The sequence below is a fragment of the Silurus aristotelis genome, assembly GCF_946808225.1.
Source record: "Silurus aristotelis genome assembly, chromosome: 5".
Taxonomy (NCBI): Eukaryota; Metazoa; Chordata; class Actinopteri; order Siluriformes; family Siluridae; genus Silurus; species Silurus aristotelis.
Genome location: NC_139578.1, coordinates 31,099,420 through 31,117,371, shown reverse-complemented (window position 1 = coordinate 31,117,371; position 17,952 = coordinate 31,099,420). Strand labels below are relative to the sequence as shown.

At 44.3% G+C, this 17,952-nt stretch overlaps 1 protein-coding gene across 1 annotated transcript in view; it reads right to left on the bottom strand.

The window, feature by feature from the left end:
• LOC310726753 (obscurin-like) overlaps positions 1 to 17,952 on the bottom strand; it is a 238,298-nt gene that overhangs the window by 11,664 nt on the left and 208,682 nt on the right. Inside the window, exon 18 of the mRNA XM_083542563.1 lies at positions 8,166 to 8,201. Within this exon, the coding sequence (XP_083398689.1) occupies positions 8,166 to 8,201 (36 nt within the window). The remainder of the gene's footprint in view (positions 1 to 8,165; positions 8,202 to 17,952) is intronic.

The following is a 17,952-nucleotide window of genomic DNA, read 5'->3' as shown; positions in this document are numbered from 1 at the left end:
TTTTAACATGCAATATTTACATTTTTTTGCAGCATATTGCGAGAGTGGGAAAGACGTAACTGTAAGAAAAGATGCAGCATTGAGAAAATATGGCAAGTGAAGCCAGAGAGAAGATCAAATGCCTGGGAGAAGATTAAAAAATGAATGCCCTAAAAAGGAATTATTTGGACAGTAATCTCGAATTTGATTTTAATTAAGCAATAGACAAGTGAAGATTTTATAGTGTGTAATCTGTATCCAATCTCAAGCCCTAAATATTCAGACCCAGAGTCCACATTAAATATCCAAATAAAATAACAAATAAATACAAGATTAATTCAATCAGGAATCAAATAAAATGCATAAAAACATTTGTAGTTAAAATCTGTTTAAATTTTAAAATAGGGGTCTCCTGATAAAAAGGCTGGGAACCACTGCACTGACTAGTCTGATATGCTGATTCTCTGAGTGTCGGCTCAGACTCTGTTTTTCCGATCGTTTTTGATCTTAAAAAGATATAAATTCGCTGTTGTACACTGAAAAAAATAATTTAAAGTTTTAGTCAGATAAACCAGTAAAATCATGTTCTGTCAACTTGCAGTCTCACTATACAATTGGATGAGTTCTAACAAACTAAACTTGATGGGAAATGGACAGAGGTTCTATCAATTTTCTGTGTAATGCGCATGTGCTATCCGCCATTGTGCTGCACGCCATCCGCCATTTTCTGCACTAGAAGTTGCTGATTATACCAGAAAAGGTGAAGAAGCCATGATTACAGATGGACTTTATTGACTGCAAATAATGAAAAGAGTAAGTATACACTGATTTGTGCCTTCTTTAAGGTTAATTTAGACTTGTTTTGTTGCGAATAGGTTTGTTGTGCTAGTTACTAAAAAATAGTTGTCAGAGAATTCAGGTTATAGGATCCAAGGCAGATGCAAAAGGAGCAGGGGAGAAAAGCTGTGCAGAGCCGAATCGGGAAGCCGATTCAGGGAGTCGATTCGGGGAGCTGATTCAGGGAGCCGATTCAGGGAGCCGATTCAGGGAGTCGATTCAGGGAGTCGATACAGGGAGTCGATACAGGAAGTCGATACAGGGAGCCGATCCTACGCGGAGGGCGAGGATGCCGAGCTGGAAGTGGGGGCGCGTTCAGCGCGAGCCGGAAACCTAAACGTGCATTCAGCGCGAGCTGAGCCGAGCCGGAAGCCGGAGCGCGTACAGCGAGAACAGAGCAGAGCCGAGCAGGAAACTGGAGCGCGTTCAGCGCGAGCAGAGCAGAGCCGAGCCGAGCCGAGCCGGACCCGGAGCGCGTTCAGCGCGAGCCGAGCCGGAAACCGGAGGACAGAATAGTCAGGTCAGAAACAAACAAAACAGAGAACACGCTGTAAAGTGATCAGGGCAAGCCTAAAGACAATCTGGCACTGACTGGAGGATTCAGGCGTCCTTATAAGTGCCAGAAAATTAGACGCCAATTCCGTGCAGCTGGTTGGGAGGGGGTGTTTCCTCGGTGATTGAGGCGGTAATGCCAGCAGTGCACAAGCGGGCTGACAGTACCCCCCCATCCAGGGCGGCCCCGGATGCCCCAACAGGCTGGCCCGGGTGGGCCCGATGAAAGCCAGCAATCAGGTCAGGGTCCAGGACAAAGCGGGAGGGGACCCAGGAGCGCTCCTCAGGACCATAGCCCTCCCAATCCACAAGGTACTGAAGGCCCCGACCACGACGACGGGAGCGGAGCAGGCGGCGCACGGTATAGGCAGGACCCCCACCAATGACCCGGGCGGGCGGAGGGGGCCTGGCAGAGGGCACCAGGGAGCAGGCCCGAACGGGTCAAACCCTAGACACATGAAAGGTCGGAGCGCCCCGGGGAGCCTGAGTCGGAGGGCCACGGGATTGACGACCTTGGAAATGGGGAAGGGGCAGATGAAGCGCGGGGCGAGCTTCCGACAGGTGGCCTTAAGGGGAAGGTCCCGAATAGAGAGCCATACACGTTGCCCGGCACGGTAGTGGGGGGCCAGGCGCCGCCTACGGTTGGCCCCCTGGCAAAGCCTTATGCCATTTTTGAGCAGGGCCGCTCGGGCCGTCCTCCAGCCTCGACGGCAGCGTCGGAAGAAAAGGGCGGCAGAAGGAACGGCGGACCGGGGTTCCTGGTTGGAGAAAATAGGCGGCAGGAAACGGTGGACCACCTGGAAGGGCGCAAGTCCCGTGGCAGCAGTGGGAAGAGTGTTATGGGCATACTCGATCCACAAAAGTCTGTCCGACCAGGAGGAGGGTTCCTGACTGCAAAGGAGGCGCAGACCAGTTTCAAGATCCTGGTTGAGTCTCTCGGTCTGTCCGTTCATCTGGGGGTGAAACCCAGATGAGAGGCTGGTCGAGACGCCCAGGAGGCGGCAGAACTCCCTCCAAAACAGCGCGGAGAATTGGGGTCCGCGGTCCGAGACGATGTCTCTGGGAAAACCATGGAGGCGAAATATGTGCTGGAGGGCCAGCTTGGCAGTTTCCTTGGCAGATGGCAGCTTGGGTAAGGCGATGAAGTGGCCCATCTTAGAAAACCGATCAATGACTGTCATGACGACCGTGTTGCCATTGGAAACGGGCAGCCCGGTAACAAAGTCCATGCGATGTGCGACCACGGCCGTTTCTGGATAGGAAGGGGCCGAAAAAGACCTTGGGGCGGCCACGAGGGTTCTTGTGTTGGGCACAGTCGGGGCAGGCTGCGACAAAGTCCCGGGCGTCCTTTACCGTGGAAGGCCACCATAAGCGTGCCTTGACCAGAGACAAGGTGCGAGGCTGACCGGGGTGACAGAAGAACAGGGAGTTGTGACACCACTGAAGAACTCCAGAGCGGAGCCCCTCGGGGACGAACAGGAGACCAGTGGGGCAACCCTCGGGGACAGGGCCCCTGTCTCGGGCATCCATGACCCGCTCCTCCAAAGCGAGGCTAAGGGTGTGGACCGACACAGACTTGGCAAGGATGGTCTCTGGGCACGGCTCCTCCTCCTCCTCCTGGGCATGAACTCTAGAGAGCGCATCAGGCTTGACATTCTGGCTCCCAAGCCGGTACGAAAGAGAGAACTGGAAGCGGCCAAAGAAAAGGCCCCATCTGGCCTGTCGGGGGTTGAGTCGCTTAGCCGATTGGAGGTACTCAAGGTTGCGATGATCCGTCCAGACCAGAAAGGGGACCTCTGCACCCTCCAACCAATGGCGCCATTCTTCCAAGGCCAGTTTGACGGCAAGGAGCTCCCTCTCACCCACCGGGTAGTTATGTTCCGAGGGTCTAAGGCGCCTGGAATAAAAGGCGCAAGGATGCAGGCGGTTATCCTCAGGGCAGACCTGGGAGAGCACCGCCCCTACTCCTACGCCGGAGGCGTCGACTTCAACAACGAACTGCCGAGCCGGGTCAGGAAAGATGAGGATAGGCGCCTCCGTGAATCGCCGCTTAAGCCCCAGAAATGCCTCCTTAGCCTCGGGGCCCCAAACGAACGAGCGGAGGGAAGACGTCAGAAGGTGGAGGGGTGCCGCCACCGAACTATTGCCCTTCACGAAGCGGCGATAAAAGTTGGCGAAGCCCAGGAACCTTTGTAATTGGCGGCGGGAGGTGGGGGTCGGCCAGTCCCGGATTGCCTGGACCCTGGCAGGGTCTATCCGGATATTCCCCGCTGAAAGCAGGTATCCCAGGAACGAGGTATGTGAGGTGTGGAACTCACATTTCTCGGGTTTTACGTAGAGCCCATTCTTGAGAAGTCTCTCCAAGACCTGACGCACCTGCCGGACGTGCTCGTCCATGGAATGGGAGAAGATCAAGATATCATCCAGGTAGATGAACACGAACGTATTGAGCATGTCACGGAGGACCTTGTTGACTAGAGCCTGAAAGACGGCCGGGGCGTTGGTTAGGCCGAACGGCATGACGAGGTACTTGTAATGTCTGGCTGGGGTGTTGAAGGCGGTCTTCCACTCATCAGGGGGATGAGTGGAAGACCGCCTTCAACACCCCAGCCGAACATTAGGAGGGGCCCTGATACGCACCAGGTGGTACGCGTTGCGTAGATCCAGCTTAGTGAAGATCGTGGCCCCATGCAGGAGCTCAAACGCCGAGGCCATAAGCGGCAAGGGGTAACGGTTCCGGACAGTGATAGCATTAAGACCCCGGTAGTCAATGCAGGGGCGTAGGGACCTATCCTTCTTTTCAACAAAGAAGAAACCCGCCCCAGCCGGGGAGGAGGATGGTCGGATGATACCCGCCGCCAGGGACTCCCGGATATACTGGTTCATGGCAGTCCTCTCCGGGGCGGACAACTGATACAGGCGCCCCCTAGGGGGACTGGCTCCGGGAAGCAGTTCGATGGCACAGTCAAAGTGATGGTGGGGAGGCCGGGAGGTAGCCAAGGCCTTACTGAACACGCGCGCAAGGCCATGATAGATCGCAGGAACCGATGCTAACTCGGAGTGCTCGGGAGTGACAGCCGGCAGTGGGTTGGGTGGCGGGAGAATACACCCTGTCATCCAATCAACACGTGGATTGTGTTTCTGAAGCCAAGGGAACCCGAGCAAAATGGGGTCTTGGGGAGAGGAGATGACCAGGAAGGAAAGCCACTCCTGATGTTGTTCCCCCACTGACATGAGTAGAGGCTTAGTGCGGTGCGTGGCCCGGCCTAAAAGGCTGCTGTCCAGGGCTCTGATCAGCAGAGCTTCGGGTAGGGGTTCCATGGGAACCAGCAGTTGCTGGGCAAGCTTGAGGTCGATGAATTCGGCATCAGCCCCAGAGCCCCAATTCTGTGCCTCCGGGGCCAACCTGAAGGTGGACCAAGATAGTGGGTTTGGAGGGAGCAGGGAAGGAGTGGCTCGTGGGTGCTCCCCCCTTTACCGACGAGCCTTGCCTTTTACCGGGCAGGAGGCAGCCATGTGCCCTTTACCTCCGCAGTAGAGGCATAGACCTAGAGACCGACGTTTTTCCTTCTCAGCGGGGGTCAGGTGGTGGCGTCCTATCTCCATGGCTGTCGGCAGAGAGAAAGAACGGGTGCCAGAACCCGAGGCACAAGGTGGGGAAAAGCTCGCAGTTAAAAGACCGTGAGGATCTAGGCTCTGAGCAGGGTAACCATGCTCCCGGCGGCGTTCCTTTATGCGCCGATCGATGCGTGTAGCCAATGAGATCAGTGAATCCAGATCCTGGGGCGGATCACGAGCAGCAAGTTCATCCTTAACGGCAGAGGAGAGGCCCTGGAGGAAAGTATCGTAAAGCGCAATGCGATCCCATCCGCTGTCAGTGGCCTGGGTCCGGAACTCAGCCGCGAACTCTGCAACAGAGCGATGCCCCTGTGCGGCCAAGACCAGGGAGCGGGCGGCATCTTGGCGTGGCGTAGATGTGCCGAAGACCTTCCGGAGTTCGGCAGAAAAGGCGGCGAACGACCTGCAGTTGGCTGATTGACTTTCCCACTCCGCAGTGGCCCACCTTAGGGCCCGGCCTGACAGGAGGGAAATGACGTAGGCCACCTTGGAGAGCTCTGTACCGAATTGGGAGGGCTGCATGCTAAAAATCAGGTCGCACTGCATAACAAACGATCGGCAGGAGTCCGGGTCGCCCGAAAACCGGGCTGGTTGCGCGAGCTGAGGCTCACGCATGGCCGAAGGGGTGGTAGGACGAGCGGGGGCCGGCCGGGCCGGGGCTGCAGGTGACGATGGCGGCGAAGCACCTGTGGTGAGTCGGTCACCAAAACGTGTGCGCAAAAATCCCATGATTTCCTGCACACCAGTAGAGAGGTTTTGAATTTGTTGCTCCTGCGCCGCTTGTCGGCAAGACAAGGCTGCTACATCGGTGCTAGAGGCAGGTACATCCACGGGATCCATGTTGGCCAGATTGTTCTGTCAGAGAATTCAGGTTATAGGATCCAAGGCAGATGCAAAAGGAGCAGGGGAGAAAAGCTGTGCAGAGCCGAATCGGGAAGCCGATTCAGGGAGTCGATTCAGGGAGCCGATTCAGGGAGTCGATTCAAGGAGCCGATTCAGGGAGTCGATACAGGGAGTCGATACAGGGAGTCGATACAGGGAGTCGATACAACCTAAACGTGCGTTCAGCGCGAGCCGAGCTGGAAGCCGGTGCGCGTACAGCGAGAACAGAGCAGAGCCGAGCAGGAAACCGGAGCGCGTTTAGCGCGTTCAGCGCGAGCAGAGCAGAGCCGAGCCGAGCCGGAAACTGGAGCGCGTTCAGCGCGAGCCGAGCCGAGCCGGAAACCGGAGGACAGAATAGTCAGGTCAGAAACAAACAATACAGAGAACACGCTGGAGAGTGATCAGGGCAAGCCTAAAGACAATCTGGCACTGACTGGAGGATTCAGGCGTCCTTATAAGTGCCAGAAAATTAGACGCCAATTCCGTGCAGCTGGTTAGGAGGGGGTGTTTCCTCGGTGATTGAGGCGGTAATGCCAGCAGTGCACAAGCGGGCTGACAATAGTAACTAGTTACAGTTACTCGTTAAGTCATTAAAAAAGTAACTCAATTACTTAGTTGATTACTTACACCAAAAAATAATGTGTTACTGTTAAAAGTAACTTTTTTAGTTACTTTTTTAAAGAACTTTCTTTAATGTTCACCTTAATGCCCTTTTATGTGTTATGTTCTATACAAACACAAAACTGACTTAAACACAAAGTCATTTTTAAACACTTTTATTTAAGTCAGAGCAGCACAAACTGAATATATCACAAGAATTTCTGAAATAAATAACAAAACAAGCTGAGTAATATATTCACAATCAAAAACTAAAGTGGCTTCTGCATCATAAAAGCTGTTGTGTTGAGCTCTTAAACATGTTTCTTTCACAGCTTAAGTATGAAAAACTATCAACAATGTACAACATAACACTGGGTTAGCTTCTAGCTTCTAGCTCGTCGAGGCATGGAGTTTCTGGAGTTGTTGCTATCGCAGTGGATACGAACTTTGAACCAAAAAGACACAGCTTACATTAGACTTAAAAGTTTTTGTCTTTATACTCAGCTAAAGTGAAATAATGAGCATATTTCCACTTTGAGAAACTCGTCTTGCCCTCGACTCGCCATTACTGCCACACAGACCTGAATAAACGGAGACACGCCCACAGTGCGCCTTCTTCATGTTTACAGTGGTTCATCCTCCAATCCTACAATGCGTCTTCTTCGTGTTTACAGTGGTTCATCCACCAATCCTACAATGTGTCGCTGCTGTAAACAGGTTAGACTGTAGTCCACACTTCAGCCAAAATTAATTCATTTAATAAAGAAACGGGTAACGCACCATACGGTAACGGAGTTACTCTATTTCTAAAAGTAATTTGTTACAGTATTAGTTACTTTCAAAAGTAACTTTGTTACAGTAACGCGTTACTAGCTATTGGACAATATTCTGATGAGACATTGTGCTACTTGAAGATCCTTTTCAACCCTTTTCCAGATACATTGTTGGACTCCAGTTTCTCCAACAACATTCTCCAGAAACTATATATTCATACAAAGCCTATCCTGGATATGAATAGATTGACAGTGTAGCAGCTGCCTTAATTGAAAAACACACCTGTGTCAAAGAGCCAAGCTCTACATCTGGATGGTATGGGTGGAAAATTAGTTTCAAGTCAAAAGCTGAGAGATGCAGGTTAATAGGAACTGAATCTGAATTTCAGGAATAGAGGAAAAGAGGAAAGCAAAACAAAGTGAAGAAGCCTAGATGGTGCAAAATAAATATTCTTCCAGATCTACCTAAGGGCAAAGGCTGGGAAAGTCTAGTTAAGGAAGTTCTACTATAAGCAGCACGTTTTCTTTTTTTTTTTTTTTCCAACACATGCAGTAGATTCACTGTGCTTTAACATATGATGATGTTAGAATTCAATAGATTTAACATTTGATGCTAAGTCCATGTTTTACATTTATTACAACTATGATATCCAGGCCCTTATAACATATACATTTGTCTAGATATACAGTAATTGTATATATGTTAAGACCACCAGCTAATTAGTGTGTGCAAAACAGAGTTTCAAAGCTACATCTAATGTTTCTTTAATTCCAACATTCAAGATTTTTAAAACAAGAAAATAATAATCAATTTATTCAATATTTTAATCACATGAATAATTATATCTTAACTGATTAAAATTTTTGTGAATTTACAAAAAATAAAAAGTACACAATATAAAGGATAATTTATAAATAAATCACCTTGAGCATGAGCCACTGGTAAAAGTGAAACCAGTACTGAAAAGAGAAAGAAACAGAAAACAGAATGTAAACATGAAAATTATTCAGTCATCATCTCTTGTGTGTTTCCACATGCTGAGGAGAAAAGTATGATATGTCATTGAAAGTTAGTATCTAGTGATACCTGCCTGGAGGAACCTTATTAAATAATCTATTACCATCATTATTATAGAAAAGAACACCAGCTGCTCCACCTCCCACCTCTACTTCAAACACTTCAGCATTGTGAAAGATGTAAAAGTTCCAGACAATGGTGACCCACCCATAGATCAGAGCCCAACCATTTATATCAGCTGTATAACAAATATTAATCTTCATATAATCATTCTTCATTTTAGCATTGTCAAAGATAAAAATGTATCAGTATGAAAGATGAGCCAATGTTGTATTGATTTAAGCAGCTTTTAAAATGTTAAATATTTACTGCACCCAGTGTTTAGACAATGAAAACTACTACAAAGTGCAAATAGAAGCGAATTGGAGCAGGATTTTCACTTCCCCAGTCTGAGAGGAGGATTTTACTTTGTTTTAAGGGTATTTTGTGCAATTTTTACAATGTAGTTGAGCTTGCAGCATTTTGTCCTCAGAATCTGCTGAAGAAGCGCTGCTAGACTGTAGGATTGATGACATTCTGTTGTTGAATCTTGATTGCTTTATGCAGTTACTCTAAACATTCACTAGATAGCAGCAATAAACTTGTTCATTGTTAATGTATTTCTGTTCCATTAAAATCTAAAAAAAAATCTGGTCACAAGACACAGCTGATCACTGAGTTCCTAGAAAAGGTGTGGCCTACAAACATAGTTATAATAATGATATAATAAAATGTTTTTTTTTTTTTTATACATGAACTTTGTAGTGTGATGGTCAAAAGTTCTTCATGAAATTACCACAGACAGATTTACGGTTCATTCAGGAAGTATTTAGATCCCCTCCACTACTGTATACTTCAGTTACTGTATACCTGGTACTACAGTTGTTTAAATATTATTAATTATTTTTCTCATTAATCTGCACTCAGTACCACAAAATGACAAAGTGAAAACAGAGTTCTAGAAATGTAGAACATCTAGAAATGTTTGCAAACATCTGAAAAAGAAAAATTATTTTATTTTAATTTAATTATTATCTTATGTACACATACATAAGTATTCAGACCTTCTACAACAACATATGAATTCTAGCTCAGGTGCCTCCTATTTCTCTTGATTATTGCTGAAATGTTTCTACACCTTAACTGGAATCTACCTGGAAAAGTTTATTGATTGTTCATGAGGTTTTGAGGAACACAGCTCTCTATAAAAAGCCTCACAGCTGACAAAGCATATTAAAGCAAAAACCAGCTATGAAATCAAAGGAACTGCCTGCGGATTTGCAAGGCAAAGATCTGCTTCATTGAAGATTCCCAAATGGACAGTGACATTCATAATTCTCAAATGTCAGAAGTGTTGCGCAACCAGGACTTCTCAAGTCAAGAGGTCAAGAGGCTTTTACCTCCAAAGTAAGCAATCATGGAGGAGGGCCTTAGTAAGAGAGGCGAACAAGAATGTGATTGTCACTCTGACTGAGCTCCAGAGAGGCTGTGTGGAGCTGGGACAAAGTTCCAGAAGGACAACCACCACTGCAGCCCTCCACTGATCTGCGCTTTATGGCAGACAAAAGCTCATTTTAAGTTTGCAAAAAATAAAAAATAATAATCATATGAAGGACATTTTCAGTCTGTAAGGAATAAGATTCTCTGGTCTGATGAAACTAACTGTTTCGCCTCAATTATAAATGTTTTTTTTTTTTCTGGAGGAAACCAGGCATGACTCATCACCTGCCCAATACAACCCCAACAGTGAAGCATGGTGATTGCAGCATCATGCTGTGTGGGTGTTTTCCTGTGGCAGTGCCTAGGCAACTGGTCGGGGTTGAGTAAAAGCTAAAGCAAAGTGCAGAGACCTCCTCTATAAAAACCTGTTCCAACAGCTCATGACCTCAGACTTGGACCACTTGGAAGAATAGTAAATGTGAAAAGAAAAAAGCGAAGAAAAGTGCAAAATAAAGTTGGACTTCACCAACCTCCTGTTTCTTCCTTCTTTGATCCAGAAAGCTCTCCACAATAATTTTTTATACTTTATTGTTTTAATTTTCAAAGGGGAAACTCATGGGTCATGGGTCTGTTAGCAACATGCTAGCCAGCTAACTAATGAGTGTTGTATAATGTATAGCTGTATAATCAGATGGGCCACAACATTTAAAGATCACTCCTGTTAGTTCATTAGATATATTTAAAAGTAGTCAATGTGAAGCTTGTATAGCAGTATTGTCAGGAATCCACCTGCCACACCCCCTTCGGCGGCTGTCATGCTGCCGCTATCTCTGCCGCTCCCGGCTTAATCACACACACCTGGGTCTCATCTACTACTCATCCCCGGCTCCTATATAAACCCCTCTTTTACATTCACTCAGGGTCCATTTTTGTTTGTTGGTCATGCATTGCATCCCTATGCGTTCCTTCCGTTCCGGACTCTACACTATTTCTACAGCCGCGCTTTCTTCCAAAGCGCACCACGGATTACCCCTTTTCCTCCCGTGCATTCGTTTCTGGATTATGTGGACCTCGCCCCTCCAGGGCGTACCATGGATATCTCTCTCTCTCTGGGTTTCTAAGGACTCAAGTGTGTGTGTTTGTGTTTATCTTTCTCTCTCTCTTTATTAAACCAAAGCAAATTGTGCTCTGGCTTCAGCCTCTGTTCATTCGCTGCATGACAAGTATAGATTGACAGGACCATTCAAATGTGTGTATCTTGTATTAGAGCAGATAAAATTTAGTGTTTTGAGTACAGTTATCTCATACTGATCACTGGATGTTCAACACAGCACCTAGTATTATTAGTATTAGAATTCTATGAGAAGATTGATAACACCCTAAAACCAAGCTACAGTACAGTGGCCAGGGTCATACAGAGGTTTTCCGAGACCTCACAAGGGTCAAAGGAGTTGAGTCCTCATGCTGTGCATCAGGTCTATAAGATGCTTTAAAAAAAATTAATGAGTGTTCCAGCATTTCCATATGCTGCACACTAAAACAAGTCAGTTTGCATAGCCGTCATCCCAGAAGAAAGCCTCTTCTGAAGCAAGAAAACCTGCAAACAGTTTGCTGAAAGCAATCTGTCCAAGAGCATGAATTACTGAAACCATGTCCTGTGGTTTGATGAGACTAAGATAAACTTGTTTGGCTCGGATGGTGTCCAGCATGGGTGGCAACGGCCTGTTGTGGAGCACTAAGAAAATTGCTCTTGCCTACAGTCAAGCATGGTGGTTGCAGCATCATGGTCTGGGGTTGCATGAGTGCTGCTGGTACTGAAGAGCTGCAGATCATTGAGGGAAACATGAATTCCAACATGTACTGTGACATTCTGAAGCAGAACATGATGCCCATATTCACTTTGGGTGTACTTACTTTTGTTGGCAGCGATTTTGACAATAATGTCTGTATGTTGATTTTCTTTTAGAGTACAGAAAATGTATACTGCTATACAAGCTGCACATTGACTATAAAATACATAGTAGTTTTGTTTCTATAGTATTGTCCCTTGAGAACATACTAAAGTTGTTGCTGAAATGTGAGGGGTGTACACACTTGTGTGATATACTAATATATATTAGTTGCAGAAAACAAAAAAAGTTACACAACTTGTGTCTGCTCTCATGCACATGTAAAACTGTATAATGTTTAAAACTGTAGTCTACAATATTAATGATACTCTTTGTGTGTGCCTCCTTATTAATTTGATTCAAACATGGTTTGCTAAGGGTGCAGTGAGTGAAGAGGACTGAGATTAATCCTTTCTTTTTAATGACTAACTGAATGACAAAGCAGATGTGTGTCTTAAAGCCACATCACTTCCTCTGTCACTGTCAGAACAAACTATCAAGAAGAATTAGGAGAGCAGATATTTAACTTCTCTTTTATTGCATTCAAACTGTTTCTGCTCTTCCTTCCTCTTCCCAATGAAATCTTTACCACTTCTTGTTTTTTTCACTCAAACTTTTAAAAAAAGAGAGAGAGAGTGAGAGAGAGAGAGAGAGAGAGAGAGAGAGAGAGAGAGAGAGAGAGAGAGAGAGAGAGAGAGAGAGAGAGAGGACAGTAAAAGTTTATAATCATTTATGGGTTTTTTGCCCCACATGAAATCTAAATCAGCAAATGGAATGTGTGTGTGTGTGAGAGAGAGAGAGAAAGAGAGAAAGAGAAAGGACAGTAAAAGGTTATACCGTATTTTCCGGATGATAAGCCACTACTTTTTTCCCACGCTTTGAACCCCGCGGCTTAAACAATGAAGTGGCTAATTTAAGGACTTTTCCTGGGTTTTTCCCAGTTTCACAAGCTTCAAGATAAAAAACTGAGCCCCATAACATTAGACCAATTAACTGCCGGAACTTGTTTAAGGTGAACTAATTGAAACTCTTTATATTAAATAAGATGCGCTCACACTGAATCGGGCCGCACCACATCATAAATATGGATGATGTTCCTCTGATGTTTGACCTGCCGCTCACTCAGACTGTCAGCAAATCATTTGTCACGCTGAAAACAACCGGGCATGAAAAAACGCACTTCACCTGTGTTCTGAGCTGCACGGCATCGGGAGAAAAGCTTCACCGATTGTGATTTTTAAACGCATGACGATGCCAAAAGATAAACAGTGAAGACAGTGAACAACGACTTTCTTGGTAGGCTACTGTTTAGACACAAGCCGTGTAACAGACACTGTCTTTCGTTAAAGCCTGTGTAAAGTTCATTAGTTTCAATGTAGACACCTGCGGCTTATAGACAGGTGCGGCTTATTTATGTTTAAAATAAAAATCTTTGTAATATTCAGTAGGTGTGGCTTATATTTGGGTGCGCTTAGTCTGAAAATTACGGTAATCGTTTATGGGTTGTTGTTTTTTTGCCCCACATGAAATGAGAATCTAAATCAGCAAATGGAATGTGATCTTTAAGAGGAAACTGAAGGGGATATAAGGAGAACTAAGTAAAATCTGCAAAGACAGAAATCAGAGCTCAGGATTAAGTTTAATAATTATGTTTAGTGTTCAGAGTTTACAGGCTCCTAATCTGTTTAACTCCTGATTGTAAGTGTGGTTTCTGACAGAATGAAGTGTTTACTGCAGATTAAAAAATGAATTTAGAGTTACTGATGTAATGAGTTAAGGAAAACTATTTAAATAGTATAGATCCTCCTTACTGCTAATATAAAAGTTATGAAAACATGATCTGCAATGTGATTTCATTAACATTACAAAGGAGAAAACATGAACATGATGCATATGGGAGATCATTAGAGCAACACACTGATCCACCTCACATCTCTACTGGACACAGTTCAGGCCTATTCACATTAGATTAGTTTTACATGGGAAGATGGTGTGATGTCATTATTATAGGAATCTCTCTGGAATTCTATGTCATATGTAACCAGTTATTAAATTAAATCTGGATATTAGTTGGGAATCGAAAACTTAATTAAACATTGATTCGTAGTCTCACTTAAATTCTGTCTAAATTAGTGTGATTTATGTAAAATGTTTATAGCACATCAAAAATTACAGTGGTCTATAAACTACTGAATAGCTGCAGGTTCTAATAATTGTCACCATCATTCACTTTAATAGCATTAACCCAGGATACAGTTCAGGATCTCAAAGTGATGTAGTGTTAGTGGTCCAGGTGAGATCTTTTGTGATGTACCCACAGAAATTTGGTGCTGCAGACTCTCTATACAGTCGAGCTGTAAATTTCTGTGGGTACATCACAAAAGATCTCACCTGGACCACTAACACTACATCACTCTACAACACTACAACATTCTGATGTTTGAGATCCTGAACTGTATCAGTCAGTGGTCAGTTTGGGATTGACAAAAAGTCCATTACAACCTCTTTTGTCTTCCTCAATTTAGTTGTTTGCACCACACCATCTAATCAGTTGTGCCACTTCCTCTCTGTAGGCCATAGTGTGATGTTTTTAAAATGGTTTTGCGGAGTTTCAGTAGCTGTCTGCATGCTGGGATTAGCACAACAGAGATGTGATTTAAGTGCCGGAGGTAGAGGCAGGGTTCAGTTTTCTGGTGTGTAAACTGAATCCAATGCTTTGTTTTTCCCTTTTTGCAAAGTTCATGTGTGAAAAGAACTTGGAAATTTTTTTCAGGGAACTTGGGAAAACTGTTTTTCCCTGATTTAGGTGTACAGTTCATAAAGGACATCCTTAGCATTAAAATACAGAGGAATATAGACAACAAAGACCATGAAATGATGATGAGCATATCAACAGTTAAACAGTGAAAAAATTGTTGTTGCTTTTGCACATGCTTTTTCACACCTCTTGCAGCTCTTCTTAGCTAAAGTTGCATCACTGCATTAAAATAGATCAAACCCCATCACAAACTGTCTCCACTACGTGTGTTTATAGGAAAAAGGAGGACTGTTTATTTCTGCACAGTTATTGCTCTTATCTTCAACACAGAGAAGTTATTAATCATTAGTGTTTATTCTAAAGTGCTGTGCATTAGTTTGGTATCTGTGTGTATTAGATTAAACTTGCTGGACTGAGATATTTTACTACACAGGAAAATGGAAATGAAGGTCATAAAGTGTGGTCGATGTGACTATTTAATGTATAATAATATTTTAATGTTTAACAATAAACTCATCACTCAGGACATTCAGAATGCAGATGAATAACTTTATATCCCACCACTCGCTATAATGAAGATACAAAGAGAACATTTACTCACAGAACATCACAGCAAGTGGACTGAACTCCATTCTGTCCCTCTAATTACTGACTGAGTGACAGAGGAGTAGTGTGTGTTAAAGCTGTACCACTTCCTGTGTAACCATTGGGACACATGCTCACAAGAATGTAGTTTCTGTTCCTGTTTTAAGTGGAGGTTAGGATGGACAGCAGAGCTAAAGATGTTAAGGTTTTTGTTCGGAGTGACGCTGATGGACAGGATTAGAAACAAGTGTATTACAGAGACAGCGCATGTAGGAGGTTTTGGAGACAAGGTGAGGGAGGCACGATTGAGATGGTTTCGACATGTGCAAAGAAGGGACATGGGGTACCATAATTTCCAGACTATATATCGCACCCATATATAAGCCGCACCCACTGAATTTGACAAAGATTTTTATTTTAAACATAAATAAGCTGCACCTGTCTATAAGCTGTGTCTACACTGACACTAATTAACTTTACACAGGCTTTAATGAAAGACAGTGTCTGTTACACGGTGTAACGGGTGAAATTTGGCTCCTTTAAGAGCAGAGCGGCATTTTGGGAATAGCATGCCGCCGCATTTTTTCCGCTATTACTGCATGTGTGCAACACCGAGGAATTTGTCCTTATTATTTTCTGATGCTCATTTCTAAGTTACTTTGACTAACCCATAACTCTGTTGCCAAGAAAAATAAAAATGCTTCATGTCTGTGTGTGTGTGTGTGTGTGTGTGTTTGTGCGTGTGCGTCTGGTATGCATGCATGTATGTGTAAACTATAGAGACTGCTGTGTGTGAAAGTTCTAGGAGATTTCTAAAATATGAATTACTGTATAACTTATGCATTGTGTTGCTGCCATGTGATTGGTTAATTGGATTGATGCCTTAATTGCTGCAATTTAGCATATGTAATGTAACTCTTAAAACTGGAAACACATACATTCTCAGTGTGTGCATGCACCTTTCTCTCTCTCTCTCTCTCTCTCTCTCTCTCTCTCTCTCTCTCTCTCTCTCTCTCTCTCTCTCTCTCTCTCTCTCTCTTTCTCTGTACAAACACAAGAAGGGGTACAGGTTTAACACACACTACTGCTCTGTCACTCAGTCAGTCATTAGAGGGACAGGACAGAGTTCATTCCACTGCTGTGATGTTCTGTGAGTAAATATTCTCTTTGTGTCTATTTAAGTGAGTTGTGGTGTATAAAGTTGTTCATCTGCACTCTGAATGTCCTGATTGATGACTGGATCAGTCTGAGTCTCAGCTTGATCCAGTCTGAACATTCTCCTTTCACCTCTCATCAACAAACCTTTTCCTTCTGCCTGTGTAATCTATATAGACTGTTGTGTGTGAAAATTCCAGCAGCTTTCTGAAGCAAGTTACTGCAGAGGTTTATGCATTGTGCTGCTGCTACGTGATTGGCTGATTGGATTGCTGTAAGTTAAAGCAGGCTTAAGTGGACAGTGAGCATACAATGGACATTTATGATTTTGTCATATAACTTCCTCTTCTGTAGCTCTGTACTCTTTCATCCTGAATCCTTTTCCTCTTTACCCTTCGACTCTGCCACTGACATTTTCCTCTCCAATCTCTCCTGCACCATGGACCTCCTCTGCTGCCTGACTACTAAACCCAAGAAGACTTCTTGTTCTGCCCCCTGGCTGTCAGAAGTTTTGCGCAGCAATTTGCGAGAACTCAGATTAGCAAAAACGTAGAGAAAATTAAATCACAACTCGTCTACACGAAAAAGTTTGAGGACAAGATCTCTGGACAAGATCCTCATAAGCTCCACAACATCTTCTCTTCACTACTCAACCCCCCTGCTCCACCTGCTCCATCCTCCCTGACTGCTGAAGGCCTTTTTCTCCTTCTTTGATAAGAAGATTGAGGAAATCTGCCAGACCTTCCAGACCAACAATGCGTACTCCTTCATTGTCAAAGGGAAACAGAGACGGCCCTTTTGGCTACATGCTGCTCGATCAGCCAAGCTGTCATCTGTACTCATACACCTTGACCTTTCAGCAGCATTCGACACAGTCAATCAAAGACTAGGAACAATGTAAATCCATGGTCTAACCTGTGATGTGTGAACAGATTGCTTGTGGTCTTTTTATGGCAAACACTGCATCCCCCAAGACTTATCAAGCACTGATTAAAGTATGATCACTTTGTGGACCAAATGTTTCATCTTATAATAAAAAATTTCAAATTTGCCATTATAAATTGCACCACAGAGCACAACTGACCTTAAAATGGACACCTGACAAGGAGTTGTCGTGACAAGATCTGTTTCCCATCTTTAGGATGTAGGAGATGAAAATCTCAGAGCACATGCAGCTAAAAAAAAATGCAGAACTTAAATATAAGCAGGGGCAAAAATCTCAAAGCCTTCTGTTGACACTTTTGCAATTCATAATAAATCTTTTTGGCCAACTTTGTGGCACCTCAAACACATCAACATTTAAAACATTAAGTTAATTCTTGCTGTCACCTGTCCAGTTTCACACCTCCTCCACTCTCAAATACATCAGTGCATTAAACTGACAGAAACTAAACCACAAGCACAAACTGCTCTCTGCTACCAGGCCTCTATTAATAACACTAATGAGAAGTGTTTGTTCTGGTATTTGTGCACTATTGCTTTGCATTTGTGTGATATTATTGTGTATAAGTTTGAATTTGTTGTACTGAGTTGTTTCTTTGCACTGAACATAAAAGTAACAAAAAATCATGTGTAGATTTTCAGTAAAGACCAAGCAGATTCTCACCACAGCAGCTGAAAACAATGCAGTTAATCTTCCATTGATGATTTATACAAACACCAACCAGTCATTTCCTTTCAGCAGGTCAACAATACAAACTATACAGACTTGTTTACACTCATAACCTTATTTGAACTCCATGTTTTAAATTCACTCTGATTGTACTCTTACATGCTGAACTATTATAGTTACTGAAAGCAGTTACACTGATTTCTAATAAAGACACA